Raw genomic sequence first — 17,568 nt, 5'->3', positions numbered from 1 at the left:
ATGTTGGGGCTTGGTGCCCGGAGGCAAATAGATGGTGAGTTAGAAGAGAAGAGGTGAGTGGATAGGTCTGTCTTCCTGGTCCACGCCCTGTCCTGATATGCTCAGATTTCTGTGGACTGGGAGGCAAAGGGAAGAGAGAAGAAGGGAAGGTCTCTCTGGAGCAGAATGGAGGGGGCAAGTTCTAAATTTGGGGGTTCACCCAAGTCCTTTCAGTTAATGACTGTGGAAGAGGAGTGGGGTGGGGAGGGAATGCGCCCCTCCTCTCCTCATCCCTTCTTTGCCCAGCAGATCTTCAGGACACAGCCTCGTTAACTCTGTAAGTGCCATGCTGGGAAGGATTGGGGCAAGGGGCGGAGGAGATCCAAGGTGGGGAAGGCCTTCATTCGCACCTCAAGTAGAGACCGGGACCAGAGTCCCGATGTCAGCTTGCTCCTACCTGTGTCCCTTGCCTCCTTGCAGGAAGTTTGAGTTTAACCCAAAGCAGGGCATTGATAATCCTGTCCTCTCTCTGGCTGAAGACCTTGACCCCTCCGGTAACCCCCTCGCCCTGGGCAACCATTCCCTTTCCCCAGAGATACCACAGCTCCTCACCGGCCTCCCGTCTCCTTGGTAACCACTCCACTCGGCCTCCCTCTGATAGCAGCCTGGTGGGGAGTAACTGTGTGGAGGTAGGAGGGGTTTGGGTGTTTTCTTCTGTCCAAGCCACTCTTCCCACATTTGGGTATTTGGCCCCACTGCCCAATACTTAACTGGGTAGGAGCCTGCCCAGTGCCCTATCACAAGGGTAGCGTCTGCCAGGCACAAGGCGACTTGTATTTGGGCCATGCCCCCTCTTCCTCCCCCTTTTCTGTTGCCCACATCCCCTTCCAGATCTCTGGAGCCTGGAGCGGCCTCGCTTCTGTCTGCTGAGCAAAGAGGAGGGCAGGAGTTTTGGCTTCCACCTGAGACAGGAGCTGGGCAAGGCTGTGCCTGTGGTGTGCAGGGTGGAGCCAGGCACATCTGCCCAGCGCCAGGGTCTTCGGGAAGGGGACCGGATCCTAGGGGTGAACGACCACGTTGTGGAATGCGAAGACTATGCTGTGGTGAGGTTGGGCTGGGGCTTCCCTGTGGCGTAGAACATCTCTTAGCACCTCAAGGAGAGAGAAAGTCACTTCCCTGGATAGATGGGGGCAGTCCCTAAGCCTCAACCTCCCCTACCTTCCAGGATTTAGGGCTGCCCAGGTTGGGATGATCCGGAGAGTTGGTTCCAGGGGGTATAGCTCAGGGGTAGAGCATTTGGCTGCAGACAGCTGGTTCCAGGGAGGGGGCGCTGGCAAGAGGGGCCCCTCCCAACCTCCCCCTGCATGCCCTCTCTTTAGGTGGTGCGCCGTATCCGGGCCAGCGGTCCGCGGGTGTTGCTGACAGTTTTGGCGCAGCACGTGTATGACATGGTTCAAGCTCGGCAGGGGAACAGTGCCCACCTGTCTCCTACTCTCGGCCCAGGGGTCCGGCCCCGACTGTGTCACATAGTGAAAGATGAGGGCGGCTTTGGCTTCAGTGTCACCTACAGTGAGCCCCGAGGCTCGGGAGGGAGGTCAAGAGCGGGATCTCAGCCCAGTTCTGGGCAGGTGGCAGATGGAAACTTACTTGTTTTTTTCCCCCCCCACCCCCCGGCTTCCAGGTTATCAGGCTCCTTTCTGGTTGGTGCTGAGCACTGGAGGAGCAGCTGAGCGGGCCGGGGTGCCTCCTGGGGCCCGACTGCTAGAAGTGAATGGGGTCAGCGTGGAGAAGTTCACTTATAACCAACTCGGCAGGAAGGTATGGCCGGCTGTCTTCCCCCATTCGGGCCTCACCCCTCTGGGCCCGGGGGCCATGCCTCAGGCAGCAGATTCCTCCCCCTCGCGCTCATCTTCTCATCTGACCTTGTACCTCCTGCCATCCTCCCCTTCACAGTTCCTGCTAGGCTCTTCTCTCCCCCACCCTTAGTGCCTCCTTCCTGGGGCTTGGAGGAGGGCCTTGCTCTGCCCTTCCTACCCAGCTGGTTGATGCCGATGCCCTGCTGGGCCCCTACAGCTTTGGCAGAGTGGAGAGCAAGTGACCCTGCTGGTGGCCGGGCCGGAGGTGGAGGAACAGTGTCGCCGGCTGGGAATGCCCCTGGCTGCACCCTTAGCGGAGGGCTGGGCGCTGCCCACCAAGCCGCGCTCTCTGCACCTACAGAAGGGGCCCCGGGGCTTTGGGTTCCTGCTTCGGGAGGAGAAAGGTCTTGACGGCCAACCCGGTGAGTGGTAGTCCCGGAGGCGGGTAGGGAAGGTGTGTGTTAAACCTGTTCACATTCGACTCTCAGTGCATATAAGTGGTATCCCCGGCTGAACCCCAGCCCTGAGCCTCCTCCTACTGTGTCCCCGCCCCCCCCCCCCCCCCCCCCGGGGTTAGTCCCTGTGTGCCCACAGTGGCCTGGGCTGGCCCTGGGGTTAGCAGGGAAGGGGCCATGAGGATGTTTACGTCCTAGGACAGTTCCTGTGGGAGGTGGACCCAGGACTGCCAGCTGAGAAAGCCGGGATGCAGGCTGGGGACCGGCTGGTGGCTGTGGCTGGGGAAAGTGTGGAGGGGCTGGGCCACGAGGAGACAGTGTCCAGGATCCGCGCGCAGGGCTCTTCTGTTTCCCTCACTGTTGTCGACCGTAAGGCTGACCGCTTCTTCAGCATGGTGCGAGCTGAGGGCCGGGGGCTGGAGTGGGGGCAGGAATGGAGCAGGGCTCCGGTAGGGGGGAGAAGCAAAAAAGAAAGGTTTGTTCTGTCTGCCTCCTTCCAGGTTCGCTTGTCCCCACTTCTCTTCTTGGAGAGCACAGAGGCTCCTGCCTCTCCCCAGGAAAACTGCTCGGCCTCTCTGGTTGAAACCAAGGACCTACCAGTTGAAGACACAGCCATGCCTCTTGTCCCGTGTGGCTCCCGCCAGTGCTTCCTGTACCCTGGGCCTGGCGGTGGCTACGGCTTCCGGCTTACCTGTGTGGCCAGTGAGCCTCGTCTCTTCGTCTCCCAGGTGACTTATGCCCTATGGACCTCGGATCTTTCCAGTCCTTTGCCTCCTAATGAGCCATCATCTGCTTCCCTCCCAAGGTCTTAGAGCATCCAGCGACTTTTCCACGGTGTCCCATGTTCTGTAACCCCCCTCTTCACCAGGTGACCCTAGGAGGCTCAGCTGCCCGGGCGGGGCTGCAAACGGGAGACGTGATTCTGGAGGTGAATGGGTATCCCATGGGTGGAGAGAATGACCTGGAAAAGCTTCAGCAGCTGGTTGAGGCTGAGCCACCCCTCTGCCTGAAGCTGGCCGCCAGGTCCTGCCGGGGCTTCGAAGCCTGCAATCGCCCAGGGTTTGGAGAGGTAAGGAAGTAGGGACAGACGGGCAGTGAGCAGCCAGAGAAAGAGCCCAAGAGGAGGGCTACAGGGTGAAGCAGTGTGAGGCATGCAGGTTGGGACTTTAGACCATGGTAGGTGGGGACAGAAGGACCCAGGGAACAAGCCACATCCCTGGCCGGTCCAGTGGGGGTGGGGGCAGGGACAAGGAACTCTTCTGATCCTTGAATGACCTTCTGTCTTCTCTCTGCTCAGGACGGGGCTCTAGCCTCAGAGCTGCTGTAGTCCTCCTCTGCTGGACACAGATCTGCCCAGTGGCCTTTCCGTCTTCACTCTCCGGCTAGTGATGGTAGGAGCTGAGAAGCTCTCTTTAAGCCAGAACTGCAGCTCTAGGATTCCGGACACCCCCAATCACAGGATTGCCCAAGGTCTCCCTCCCTTCCTCCCAGAAGAAGGTGTGGCCAGAGGCCTCCGGCAGGCCCACTAGGGGGCCTAGGAGCATCGGGTTGTGTCCCTGGGATGAACTTCCCCCCCGAAAACGAAGAATGGTGTGATTTCGTGATTTGTAATAAATTAGACCCTTTCCCAGCACAGAGCTCCTAAAACCCTTGGAATTTCCGAAGTAGTAAGATGACAAAGGTGTCTTCTGTTACTCGTAACAAGTCCCTTTCAACTACATCTGACTTTATTAATTAAGGAAGTGATTTTTGGAAAGCACCTAAGGTTGGGGGACTGGTTGCCAGGGGAACCCACCACGTGATTAGAGAGGGTTGGAACTTTCAGCCCCGCCCCGCCCCACCCCCACCCCGGACCTCCCGGGAGGGGAGAGGCACTGGAGGTTGAATTAATCACCAATGACCAATGGTTTCACTGCTCGTGCCTCCCTAGTGAAGCCTCCATAAAAAAACCCCCCAAAAGGACGGGGTTCAGGGAGCCTGGAGGTGCTGGCCAGGTGGTGTACCCAGAGGGGGCATGGAGCTCCCACGCTCATGCCTTGTCCCGTTCCTACTTTCATCTGGCCGTTCCTGACTTGTGTCCTTTATAAAAAACCGGCAATCTAGCGATTAAAAGGTTTCTCTTGAGTTCTGTGAGCCGCTCTGGCAAATATTGGAGCCCAAGGAGGGGGGGGGAGCGGGGTCGTGGGAACCTTTGTGTTTTGGCCAGCTGGTCAGAAGCACAGGTGACAGCCGCTGGCTTTTGAAGTGGGGCCGGTCTTGCGGGGCTGAGCCTGAGGGATCTGATGCTCTCTTCACGTCAGTAGTGACAGAACTGAGTTAACTTGTAAGGCACCCGGCTGGTGTCCACAGAACTGTTAGGGGATTTCTTGGTGTGGGAAACCAACCCCCCTCCCCCCCCCCCCCACATTTGACCAGAGATGAAATAGTACTGGGAGGGTTGTAGTAAAATAGAGGAGAATCCCAGGGTTTTTTTTCCTTTTCAGGTGGGCTGTGGGCTGGCTAGGATTGAAGCCATCTGGAACTTGCCCTAGGCATGACGCCAGGAGACTCGGGTATATTGCAAGAATTTGGAGACAAGTTACACCTTCCTCTGCAACCTGAGGATTGTGCGGGCTGGTGGCTGGTTACTGTTAGTCTATTATAGAAATGGCCTTTCTCCTACAAATCTGGCTGCCTGTGTTGGGGGGGGGGGGGGCCGGGACAGTGGTTTGGAGGGACCAAAAAAGCTCCAGACCCAAGGCATGGGACCCAGTTTCTCTAAAAGAGAGTTGAGACCTTACCGAATTTCTCTCCTCTCGTTCAGTCTTCGGAGTAATGGGTCAGCCCAGAACCAAGCTGCCCCGTAAGAGGTCCTCACCTCTGCCAAAAAGCCACAGCCCACAGTTCTGCTGAGTTCCACATGGAGACAGCTTTATTGCTGGAGCTTCCCAGAGCCCCAGGGGCTAGAGGCTTACAGCTTCACAGATCCAGGGGGTTGAGTCCAAACTGGCGGAGCCGCTCCTTGTATTGGGTATGAAGTCTCAGCACGGCCCCATCCCACTGAGGCTTCACTGCTCTCAGCTTGGCCAAGAGTTGGTCCAGGCTGCCCTGCAGACACCAAGCTTCAGGCCCCAGGAAGGGAGAGGGCAGCGTGAGGGGTGCCCCAGGCTAGTCTGTGAGCTCTCCTTTGCCAGTGGCTTCTGGGAGCTTTTACACTTAGTGGGCGTGGTTGCATCCCCTGGTTGTCTGCCCTCAAGACAGAGCAGATTTCCTTGTGGAGATGCTGCTTCTCCTTCCCCCGGTCTGTCACTGTCATACTAGTTGGGGTTTGGGGGGATGGGGGGGTGCTGGGTACTGGGGTGGTTGGGATTCAAACAGGGGTGCTTACGTGTAAGATTTCCTCGTACTTGGCCTCTATGTCTGCCACGTGTGCCCGAAGCTGAGCCAGGGTCTGGTCCCGCTCTCTGAGGGCCTGCTCTGCCCCTTCCCGTGCGGCCTCAGCCTCCCTCTGGCACGTCTCTGTGGGGCCGGGCAGAAGGAGAAAGAGGATTGGGTAGTGACACCCTACCTGTGAACAGAGTCTCCAAAGGTACCTAAAAAGCGGAACTTAAATGGGATCATTCCAGACTCCCCCAGTATCACCAGTTTTCCCGCAGCCCGTATGAAGAGCGGACATGTACCTCTAAGGTTCAGTAGAGACAGTAGTGGCATTGGGACAAGAGATGTGGGTCCAGAGTTTGGTTGTCGCTTATTGACTACCTGTGTAACCTCAGGCATGTCTCTCTCTGAGCCTAAGGTTCTTCATCTTTAAAGACAGAATGATCCAAACTTTACAGGCTTACTGTGAGTTGAATGCGAGCATATAGGGGGAAATGTATAGCATATACAGGAGGTGCTCCATAAATGCTGATCGAATTTAAATTCCAGACAAGGCAAGGATGAGGAAGGGCATTCAGGGTCTGCATGGCAGATAAGCAACTCTTAGGTATCTGAGACTATTTTAGGTTAAACTGAGGCTATTTTAGGTTAAGAAAACTTTGAGACCACAATTGTGAAAGATCTTATGTGCACGCTAACATAGCTCAACTGCGTCCTGTAACCAAGAGAGAAAGGAAAAACTTCCTGTTTTTTACATTTTTGCTTATCTGGAAGGTTTATTCCTTTATGTAGCAAGTACTTATGTAGGACTGAGCATGCATGAGGCATTGAAGATATGGACGTAAGTCTCATATCTTTCCTCAGTTTCATTGCGAAAATCAGCTGAGAGGGAGTATGTTTTGCCCATGACAGACATGGCAGTGGTGGGGAGAAAGATCTGGATTTGGAGAGACCATTGAGAGAGGAAGATGGGGTAAGAGACTTAGGTCTTTTTTTAGTTACAACCTAAGAGGTTTTTGCCATCTTGAACCCTCTGCTCCAATCCTCCATGGTGGGAGAGTTGATGGGGAAAAGGATAAGAGAGGGCGCATGGGTGGCTCAGTCGGTTAAGTGTCCAACTTTGGCTCAGGTCATGATCTTGCGGCCCCTGAGTTCGAGCCCCGCTTCGGGCTCTGTGCTGACAGCTCGGAGCCTGGAGCCTGCTTTGGATTCTGTGTCTCCCTCTCTCTCTACCCCTCCCCCGCTCACTCTCTATCTCTTAAAAATGAAAAAATGTTTAAAAAAAATTTTTTTTTTTAAAAAAGGAAAAGGGTAAGAGAGCCTAGATAGCAGTCTTCTAGAGAAGGACTTTTTTTTTTTTTTTTTTAATGTTTATTTTTGAGAGAGAGCACAAGCAGGGCAGGGGCAGACGGAGACGGGGACAAAGGATCCAAAGTGGGCTCCATGCTAACAGCAGTGAGCCTGATGCGGGGCTCAAACCAATGAACCGTAAGATCATGACCTGAGCCGTCATCAGATGCTCAACAGACTGAGCCGCCCAGGGTTCCCTAGAGAAGGACCATCGTAAGCCCACCCCTGCAGACTTGGACCCTGTCAGTGCCCCTTGGAGAGACAGGGGTTAGGGAGTGGGGATCCTACCCAGCTGCTCCCGAAGGCCCCTCACTTCTTCTTCCAGCTGCCTGCTGCGGGTCTCCATTTCCTTCTGCAGGACTTGGCACTGGCGACTCATCTCTGTGGTGGGGACAGAGGGTCCCAGGTGTGGATGGAGTGGTGGAGAAAGGAAGGGACATTGTGGGCAGGGAGGGCCTTCTTGGTCCAGTGGGACAGGAGCATAAAGGCCGCCTTGGTGGTTCTTGTGATTCTGAGAGGCTGGCCGACCCCGAAAAGCTGGGGAAGAGCTAGGAAACGAAACTCCTTCCCCCATTCCAACTCAGTACCTAGACAGTAGCCCTTCTCCCCACTCACTCCCATGGGATGAATGAGATAAAGGCCATGACTGCATTTTTTAATCCACAAAGCACATGGCATCAGGCATCCGGGAAGGTTCCTGCCTGGGATCCCGGGAGGCTGTCCTTCGTTTCCTTCAGGACCCTGCCCAATTCATGCCGAGCCGGGAAGGTTAAAGTTAGGCATGGCAGATGGACATCTTTCTTGTTTCACTTCCTTGTATCCTCTGGCCCTCTTGGCTGTCCTTTTCCAGGCCCCTGTCTCCTGCCCACCTGCCTGACCAACCACACACACCTGCATAGACGGCCTTCCCCTCACTTCGGGCCTCTTCCAACTCAGCCTCTAGCACTCGCAGCCTCCACCTCAGCTGGTCTTCAGAAGCCTTGGCTCGGCGGGCCTCGTCCCTCCTCAGAGCTGTGAAAAGTCCCAGAGCCGTCCTCACCACTGGCTGGGGGTCCCACGTGGCCCTGTGGGCTTGACGGACCGTGCCCACCTCTGGGAACCCGGTGGCAGGCTTCCAGCCTTTCATTTTCCCTCTGGGTTGGTCGGTTTGTCCCTGGAATGCCATGAGCTTTTCCTTACTAAGGGAAACCCCCCTCTATGTTCTGCTTATAAAAACTAGCTATCATCACCAACCCTCCCGGCCCAACCCTTCCTCGCAACGTCGGTTGTTCCTCCACCAGAGGATTGGCAGGGGTCACCTCAGCCTCCCGCAAACAGCTCTAAGCCTCCGAGCCTGTGACGATGTGAAATGCACCCCCCCACCCCCGCCCACCTCTGTTGTCCTGAGCTTCCACTTTCTTACCCAAGTGGTCTTGGAGCAACTCCTTTTCCAGCACTGCCAGCCTGTGTGCGGATTTGGCTTCCACATCTGCCTTGGCAAGTTGGCAAAGCCTCAGCTTGGTCTCCTTGGACCTTTAGGAACTTATCATGATCTCAGTCTCCCTCACTTCTCCCCATCCTCATCCTACGCCCTGAACTTTCTTCCTGCAGGAGATCTGAGGACCTTTCAAGGAGGGATTTCTGATGGCAGGGTTCCCTGCTGTGTCCTGGCAGCCCAGCCCAGGGTAGGTACTCAGAATATGTGTAATGAATATATAGGGAAGGCACAAAGCCAGAAGGGCAGCACAGAGTGGGTATATGCCGGTTTCCCCAATTTCCCAGCTCCATGGAACGTGGAGGGAAGATATCGGGGGAGAGGGTCCTGAAGGCTCTATCTTGTCATGCAGAGGGCTGAATTCTCTCTGGAGCACCTCTGCTTGGTGTCTAAGCCAGAGAATGGAGAAGCAGGAGGCGCTCACCTCCATCCACCCTGACTCACCAGCACCCACGTTCTTTCTCTTCTTCTGTGACCCAGCTTTCATCCCTTTTCCTTTGGTCTTAGATGGCATCTCCTTGCTGTCCTGGGGAAGGAGAGGACTTGTATTGAAGACTGCACATGGGGTTGCTTTCCTGACCCCTAGATCGAACCAGGAGTCCCAGGAGAGTTAGAGCTCTAGTCTCCGAGCATGTCTCTTATACCTTCCAGAAGCTTCTGTTCTTGGTCTCCTTGGACCTTTAGGCAAGCCTGGGGTAGGGGGAAGGTAGAGCTGTTTCTTTCTACCAGTAAGGTTCTATGTACAGAAATCATTCCCCTCTACCCTCTATTGGAGAAAATAAACCTCAGTACTTGTCTCTTCCCTCTTCCCGTCATCCTTACCCTTCCTCGTCCTACCTGTAGGATCCTCTCTTGCTTCTGTTGTATTTCCCTGTAGGGTGACCCACTCATGGAGAGGGGCAGAGAAATGGCCCAACCAGCTAGGAGCCTGAGGAGGAGCCTGGGTTCTGGGAGCCAATCCAGGGTGACAAATTTCCTTTGAGGGCAGGACTGAGAACTGGAAGGTTGGGTTTCGGGAGGCCGAGTGTTGTCCAGGTAACTGGGAAACACGGAGTCAGAGACAGGTGGAATGGGCCAAGTACAAAGCTTAAAATAGCAAGGTCCCAGAGGGTCAATTCTTCAATTCTCTCCTTATCCCTACGTTCTAAATGTAGTTTGAGGAGAAAGGGCTTTGGAGCCCGGTAACTATGCTTCATTTCCATGTAGCACCGCCTGAGGTTTGGAGACTTACAAGTTACAGATTTACACATCTGATATGGTGCTGTTATGCTGATACAGAGGAAAAGAGCTCATAGTAGCCATTTGGGGCAATTTACATCCCTAGGGCTGATCAGCAAATGACATTATTAGGCTTGGGGAAGGCATTCTGTAGCATACAAGGGAAAGAAATGCAGGAGAAGGGAGTTGAGAGTGTTTCTCGCATCGGAGAAAGGAGACACAGAGGAAAGATAGACCCACGGACTCCAGGCTGCTGACATAGAGGCTACAAATGTAGAAGAAAGGATACTGGTTAGAGACAAGAGCCATGGGTTCTAGTCCCCCCTCCAGTTATGTAAACTTGGCAAGCCATTTAATTTTGCTCAGCTTCAGTTTCCTGGTCTTTAAGTCTTTGATTCTGTAAATCCTGTAAGGCCTGGGTTTCAACTGGGCATTCACAGGGCTATCTTCCCTTGTGGAGACTTAATTTATTGATCTTCCCCTATTCCCTTATGAGGCTGGTTTTCAGAGACAGGTGCTCAGAAACTACTTTGCTGGGCTCTCTGTGGTATTGAGTTTGTCGGGGCTCCCTCTAGTGGACTTGCTTGACGCCCCCCCCCCCCGCCCCCCCCGCCCCCCGCCAGGCTCCTAAATTTTTCTACTTAAATTATTGATGGTGCCTCCCTCTTGGGGATACTTTCTAGCATCTTGCTGGAGTCATGAATGGCTGGAAAAACGACTTTGGGGGAAGGAGTATGGTGAGCGACCTGCCCTTGTGGGGCAGCCTCTACCCTCCTTCCAGCCCTGTTGCTATTCTGGAGCCTTGTCATCTGTCTGCCACCTGGATCTCTGGGCACCATACTGGCTAGAATGAAAACAGCAAAAACGTCAGGGATTTCCCCCTTGTGGATTAAGGAACCTGCAGACTTTTTTTTAGCTATTTCTCTCTATCTCTGTCCCCCTCCACACTTCTGTTCAATTGCCTGTTGTCAGCTTGCATTTATTCTTCCCCCAGAACCGTTTCCCCCTGCATTGGAATGCAGTAGAGTTTCTTGCACTGGTCCTCCTCATCTAGAAGCCTCGTTGGGGTCATTTGCCACGGAATGATCAGTTTCTCTGTTATGCTGATGCATTCATTGGATGGCATTTTGAGGACAGAGTTTACAGAATACAAACGACATATCACGCCTTGGAAGAGCATTTACTTTTCAAATATGTTCAGTCAACCAACCGACATTCAGGTGCAGAATGAGGATGTGGTCTGGGTGAAGGTGAAATGTAATAAAAGTGCCTCATGTCACATGATGTGATGGTACAAACTGAGCCAGCTCTAGAATAACCAAGAATAAGAATGACACTGTGATCAACAATCCAATCCCATCTTGAGTACACTTTGAAAATAAGCCAAGTAAAAATTATTAAACAAACAAACAAAAAAAGGCCAAGCTTTCCTTCTTTTTTCATTAACGTTAAAATTTTTTTTAATGTTTATTTATTTTTGAGAGAGAGAGATAAAGACACACACAGAGCGTGAGTGGGGGAGGGGCAGAGAGAGAGGGAGACACGGAATCTGAAGCAGGCTCCAGGCTCTGAGCTGTCAGTACAGAGTCCGACAGGGGCTTGAGCCCGCGAACCGTGAGATCACGATCTGAGCTGAAGTCGGATGCTTAACCAAATGTCCCTGATTTCTTTTTAAAATTCATTTATTTTCTGAGAGAGAGAGAGAGAGAGAGAGAGCGAGAGACCAAGAGTGCGAGTGGGAGAGGGGCAGAGAAAGAGGGAGACTCCCAGGCAGGCTCTGGTGCTGCCAGTACAGCACCCATGCGGGGGTTCAAAGTCACCAACCTGTGGGATCATGACCTGAGCCGAAGTTGTCGCTCAACTGACTGAGCCACCCAGGTGCCCCACTCATTAACTTCAGTTTAGAAGTGAAAATAGGAACTATCACCAGACAGAACTCTGTCCATCTGGGAGTGTTTAAGGGATATAGAGGAGAGAACTGTCACTCTGCTTTATTCAAATATGCGAGGTAGGTCATTTGTATATTTAAAGAAATATGTCTTCTTCAGCAGAAACAAAGTACAAACTATACAATTTGTACAAACAATACAAGTTGATGATGGAGGGGGGAAATACCCTGTGTACCTACACTGTGTTAGGTACTGTGGAAGACCAAAGTCAACAAGACAGTATGGCATGAATTAATGTATGGTAGCTGTAAGAATAAATGGTTATGGAAATTTAGAGGAGGACAGGGTTATTTCTAGCTGGAATGTCTGGTTATTTCTAGCTGAATTCTGAAGAATGGATTGAACTTCGGTAGCACACTTTAGGCAGAGGGAATGCTCTGAGCAATGTGGATGGGAAAAAAAAAAAAGAATTGTGGTATTTTGTGATTCTGTCAGTCACCCAGCATAGTATGTGCATTGATATTATATAAAACTGCAAGGTAGTTTGCAGTTAGATCATGACTGTTAATTTCATTCAGGAGACCATTAGCAGTGTTTAAAGGTTTCTTTCTTTTCTTTTCTAAAAAAATTTTTAATGTTTATTTTTGAGAGAAAGAGAGAGAGGGAGACACGGAATCTGAAGCAGGCTCCAGGCTCTGAGCTGTCAGCACAGAGCCCGATGCCGGGCTCGAACTCACAGACCGTGAGATCATGACCTGAGCCGAAGTCGGACGCTTAACTGACCAAGCCACCCAGGCGCCCCTTCTCTTTCTAACTCTACTGATAGGAAACAATAATGGACTCCTTAATCAATCTTAGATAAAGGCCACTGAATTGCAGAATAAGGAGGTCTGACGGATAGGTCTTTGAGTCCAGAGATATCCCCCCCCCCCCCCCCTTACTGGGGCACACAATAAACTCAATTCCTTAATCAGTCAAGGGCTTTGTGGAGGACCCAGGTGGGAGGATCTAAGAGGGAACTGAGTACTTACGGACACGCTAGAGCCTGCAAGCTCCCCAAGAAGAGGCTCAGAATTAACAAATTAGGTCAGGGCACTTCCTTCTTCAGGAAGAAAGTTCCCTTTTTTCATAGTTTTTCCAACGAAGCTTTTAGATTAGAGAAGTGGAAATGACTGGAAACTGCTTTTGTTTCATGAGAGGAGTCCTCCTCGGGCTAGGGCTCGCAGCTGTCTTTCTGTGGTCAAGGCCTGGTGCTGGGGATGCTAACCTGCGGTACAATGCGCTGAGCCCGGGGAATCTTAAGCACATACCCAATTCCCAGAAAAGGAACTAGTGTTCAGAAGCCAAAAAAGGGGGAAATGTTTTGTTTTCAGAAGGTCAAAGGGCCTGGAAGAAGAGCTTGCGGCCTAAGTGTCTTAAGCCTTTCTGGAGTGTTCTTAATCAGGCTGGAACAGTCTGCAGCATTCGCATTCCTGTCCCTCGGTGCCGACTTAATGAGTTTAAAACACCAAAGGGGTGGGGAAATAACTTCCGTTTTTCTCCCACGATGTTTAGAAGCAAATGACTTTAAGCTCAATTTCCTTATTTATCAGGTATGTGGCGGAAGACTTGACGTTAAGTTTCTTTCTACGGCTAGCTGTCCTAATTTAAATACCCCAATCACCCCTCAAAGAGCGCCAACCTAACAACCCACAAGGAACATGGAGGGCTCGGCTTCTGTCTAACGCGCAGACTCCACCCCAGACCCCGCCCCTTCCTTTCCCGGATTCTCCAGCAGAGGGCGCAGGCGCAAAGGTTCTGTCTGGGCCCGCCCCCGGGGGCAGGGGAGGGGTAGGCGGCGCGGAAACTTGGCCTCGGCTTTCCGGGAGCTGTGGCTCGGGAGGGGGTGGCGCAGGAAGGGTCGCTACCCAGTCGGGACCGGGCCGCCGGCTTCCCGGAGCGCCGTGCGCTCCTCCCGTCCCCGGGCTTGCGCTCTTGGAAGGGGCGCGCCCGCGCGAACCTCGCTCCCGTCACCGCCCACTCCTCCTCCCCGCGGCCGCCCCTCCCTCCGCCCGGACAGCCGGCGGCGGCTGCGGCGGCGGCCGGGAGAGGCCCCTCCTTCACGCCCTCCTTCTTTCCCTCGCTCGCAGCGGAGCGGAGCCGGCGGACGCGGCTGGGCCCCCAACCCTCCCCGGGCCATGGCCGGCAACGTGAAAAAGAGCTCTGGGGCCGGGGGCGGCGGCAGCTCCGGGGGCTCGGGCTCGGGCGGCCTGATCGGGCTCATGAAGGACGCCTTCCAGCCGCACCACCACCACCACCACCACCTCAGCCCCCACCCGCCCGGCACCGTGGACAAGAAGATGGTGGAGAAGTGCTGGAAGCTCATGGACAAGGTGAAAGGCCTGCCCAGGACCCGCGGGAGCAGGGTGGGCGTGGGCGGAGGGGGCCGAGGGAAGGGAAGGAAGGGACAGAGGAAGCTGGGGGAGGGGACGGGTCATGCGGGGCTGGGGAGGCGAGGAGCTGGGGTGACCCGGCCGAAGGGTGGGGGACGCGGGGGTGAGGAAGAGACCGGGAAGGTGGGGGTCGGCGGTGGGGGGAAGGGCTGCGGTTGGGAGTTGGGGAACGTTGAGGTAGTGTTTGGGGGTGGCGAGACAAAGATGGGGTGGGGGCTGGGGTGAAGGTTAACTGGGAAGCCACCAGGGCGGAAGTATAATGGGGGGGTGCAGAGTTTGGGGCTCTGCAGGGTCTGGGGATGTGGGTCACGGAATTGGCCCCAGGAGGTAGGAGGGAGGGGGAGGGCGAAGAAGAGCGTGCAATTTACCGGCTGGGGCTGTTAGCTGGATGAGCAGTCGAGCTCTGAGTCGGGAATTAACGTTTATGGGCTCCGGTTGAGAGACCTGGGGTCAGGACAACTCCGTAGGCAAACTGCGCTCGGGGAGAGCCCATAGTTTTTTCTCATTAAGATATTAACACCAAGGTAAAAGAAATCGGGACGTTTAAATGGCCAAGGAAGGAACTTTCCTCCACCTCTAGCGCTGGGGCAAATTTTTATTCTCCAAAACATTGGATGTGATCCATTGCTGGTGCTGAGATTAAACCACAAGTTCTGGTTAGAAACATTATCTTCTGAAAGATGTATTAACGGAGCGTGCTAAGCAGCAGATTCTGACTTCTTCCAGATTCTGACTGCTTCCAGAACTTCCTCCTCATGCTGCTTTTAGCTGGGTTCTACTTTTTTCGTGGCCGACCTGACTCCTTGTTACAGGACCTGACTTTTAAGCTTGTTCAATGAGCTTCTTTGCTTACCTTTTTTAAAGCAAGTTTGAAAAATATCGCTTTTATATTTAGCCATCAGGTGTGGCGTTTGGGAGAAGTTTACCTCATTGTAGTGTCTATAATATAGTAGTCCAGAGTCCTTAAAAGTGTTTAAGCATTTTGAGAGCACCCAGTACAGTGTTTTCTTAGTATTTTTCACGTTCATTAATTAATAACTTATTTTTGGAAAATTTCATATTGTCAGTGAAAAGTAACTGGAAGTATCTGGCATATTGTAAGAGAATGGTGTTATTTCCTCCAGAGGAAAATTGGTTTTCTCTGGTTCCTCTCTAGGTCTAGGTTCCTCTTCTGTAAAGTTCTTCATGGATTGTTTTGGACTAAAACAGCTAGTAAGAATGATTATGAAACACTTGGCAAATATTAAGCATTTATACAGCATTTTTATAAGTCCCGTGCGTGCATTAACACTCCTGAAGTGCATACGAGTGGTTTCAGAGCCACTTTTTCGGGGCTGGTGTTTCTCATGTTAAATAATTGGTATTGTAGTTAATGATACAAGTTTTTTCATATTTATTACGTTGGTGGGTGTAGTTTTAATTTCATTATTTAGAAATTGTAATAAAACCGTTACAGAAAGTTAGGCATGTAAAGGAAACTTTAAATTCATTGACACCTTTAAAAACATTTTTTTTTTTTTCTTAAATGTTTACTTATTTTTGAGAGAGACAGAATGCAAGTGGGAGAGGGGCAGAGAGCAAGGGAGACAGAATCTGAAGCAGGCTGCAGGCTCTGAGCTGTCAGCACAGAGCCCTGTGCGGGGCACGAACTCAAACCACAAGATCTTGAGATCGTGACCTGAGCCGAAGTCGGAAGTTGGACCCTCAGCCGACTGAGCCACCCAGGTGCCCCTCATTGACACCTTTTTAAAAAAATACCAAATGTATTCAAGATCTGAAGTTTGTAGGTTTGCATTTTAGGGATTTACAGCTGAGGACTGAAAAGGTTCTCCTGGATTTAAAAAAAAAAAAATTGTATGTTTAATTAGTTTCTCGTGTAAGATACGTGTATGCAATATACCCAAACTTGTATGGATTAGAGACCTTTCCTTAAAAATAATACACTTTTCCTCAAACTTTTGAATCTCTATAAGGTGGTTCAAATAAGATCCTTTTTAAAGTTTTTTTCCCTCATTTCTTTAAAGTATGTGTATAAGTGATGTGATTTTTTTTCTGCAGGATGTTTAGTTGTATGGGGAGAATAGGACTCACTTTGAGTGCTTTTCAGGTTTTGATAGCTTCAAGGGAAGTAGGTGCCCAGCTTTTCCTTTCTAGTGTTGGGAGAGAGGGATGTTTTATTCTTGTGTTGCTTGTCTTAGAAGGTGATTTTTAGTAATGTCTCTGCCCCATATCACAAATTACTAGTCTTGTTTCTGGTGTATTAGGCTGATAGGTTCATATTGCTCCCCAGATCTCCTAGTACTTTCATAAGTATTGGATTGAACTGTTTCTTTTATGCTTGCATATTTTTTTCCACGTTTTTGTTTGGTAGAGTCTTAAATAAATGTCACTAACCCTTCTTCATGTGGTATGATGTAAGTGGTAAAGAACTTACTGTCAAATCCACAATTGCCCCACACATTTATTGAATTCGGTTCTGAGTCTCTCTCTCACACCTGTTCTATCCTTGTTGTTGAAGCTAGGTGAATATTATTCTAGCCTATCAATGATCAGTGTCTTGACTTCGTGCTGGGAACTTAGTCTCTTCCCCTCCCCCAGTATGAATGTGTGCAGATGGAGAAGTCGGCATAAGTCATGGGTTCTGGTCAACACAGGCCCGATTTACTAATCCATTGTGGAACTTAAACTCACTGTCGGAAGAATCCTTGTGCTGGGACACTTGTTATTAAACAAAAAACATGGTCAACCTCTATGTTGCCAGCCGAGTATATTGTAATAAATACTTGTGTAAATACCTGTGTGTGAAGAAGGTGGCTGGGAAGAGAGGATTGGGCAGGGGAGTGGAGAGAAAAATCCTGTAAACTGCCTTAAATGTAAACTTAGAAGTAGTAAGGTATCTAGTGAGACTCAAAATTCCATTACGAAGTAGAGCAGGAGTTGGCAATCTGTTTTTGTCAAGGGACAGCAAATATTTTAGGCTTTGCTGGACACATACTTAGTCTTGTATTCTTTGTTACTGTTTCACAGCTCTTTAAAAAAGTAAAAGCCATTCCTAGCTTGCACGTGGACAGAAAGAAAGGGCTGGAGGTTGTAGTTTGCCTGCCCCTGAAGCAGAGCAACGTACTGGCTATATTTTAGGTCTACGTTATGTTTTTATTTCGAATTAGCTTATATCATTAAAACACTAAGGTGTTGATTTTTTTTAATGAGATATAATTTATAAGAGAATTTATAGTTCCCTTATGACTTTAAGGGAAAAAGCTTCCCTTTAAGGCATGAGTTTTAAAAAAGTATTTTCAAAAGGTGATCCTTCTGCTACCTGCCTTCTTCTGTTTGTCCCACCTCTGTCCCCCCCCCCCCCCCCCCCCCCCCCCCAAAAAATACCTTGAGTAACTTCCTGTATTTGGGAAGTAAGATGCACTAATTAGAATTTATGATTCAGTGTATTTCATTGGACTACATCCTCCTTTCCTTCCTTCTTCCTTCCTTCCTTTGCACACCAAGTCCCAGGCATACTGCTAGGTGTAAATTCTTACACTCCAGATTACGTTACAGTGA

At 51.4% G+C, this 17,568-nt stretch overlaps 3 protein-coding genes across 8 annotated transcripts in view; 2 read left to right on the top strand and 1 right to left on the bottom strand.

The window, feature by feature from the left end:
- The first annotated feature begins 1 nt into the window (after window position 1).
- On the top strand, window positions 2-4,388 carry NHERF4 (NHERF family PDZ scaffold protein 4). Its single transcript, XM_049611917.1, is given in 9 exon segments — window positions 2-592; window positions 594-1,082; window positions 1,359-1,548; window positions 1,661-1,797; window positions 2,053-2,257; window positions 2,489-2,685; window positions 2,791-3,018; window positions 3,159-3,359; window positions 3,588-4,388. Coding segments are annotated over 9 exon segments (1,944 nt in total). The 5' UTR covers window positions 2-325; the 3' UTR covers window positions 3,618-4,388.
- A 767-nt stretch (window positions 4,389-5,155) lies between these two features.
- On the bottom strand, window positions 5,156-9,366 carry CCDC153 (coiled-coil domain containing 153). 4 transcript variants are annotated; one of them, XM_049611925.1, is made up of 7 exons: window positions 9,309-9,366; window positions 8,916-8,997; window positions 8,400-8,465; window positions 7,889-8,008; window positions 7,286-7,378; window positions 5,658-5,788; window positions 5,156-5,372 (listed from the first exon to the last, which is right to left on the bottom strand). In XM_049611925.1, the coding sequence occupies exons 1-7, from the start codon at window positions 9,360-9,362 to the stop codon at window positions 5,241-5,243; spliced, it is 678 nt and encodes a 225-aa protein (XP_049467882.1). In that variant the 5' UTR covers window positions 9,363-9,366; the 3' UTR covers window positions 5,156-5,240. The 4 variants fall into 4 exon arrangements, with proteins under 4 accessions (XP_049467882.1, XP_049467889.1, XP_049467892.1 ...); XM_049611932.1 differs by lacking the exon at window positions 9,309-9,366 and adding an exon at window positions 9,116-9,302; XM_049611928.1 differs by having other exon boundaries at window positions 5,160-5,377; window positions 9,309-9,330.
- Window positions 9,367-13,412: 4,046 nt separating this feature from the next.
- Window positions 13,413-17,568, top strand: part of CBL (Cbl proto-oncogene) — an 84,304-nt gene continuing 80,148 nt past the window's right edge. For all 3 annotated transcript variants that reach the window (XM_049611867.1, XM_049611859.1, XM_049611857.1), the window contains exon 1: window positions 13,413-13,950. In XM_049611867.1, the coding sequence (XP_049467824.1) occupies window positions 13,756-13,950 (195 nt within the window). In that variant the 5' untranslated portion in view covers window positions 13,413-13,755. The remainder of the gene's footprint in view (window positions 13,951-17,568) is intronic.

This window comes from Panthera uncia, chromosome D1, assembly GCF_023721935.1.
Source record: "Panthera uncia isolate 11264 chromosome D1, Puncia_PCG_1.0, whole genome shotgun sequence".
Classification (NCBI taxonomy): Eukaryota; Metazoa; Chordata; class Mammalia; order Carnivora; family Felidae; genus Panthera; species Panthera uncia.
The sequence above is the reverse complement of the archived record's forward strand: the minus strand, read 5'-3'. Positions and strand labels throughout refer to the sequence as shown.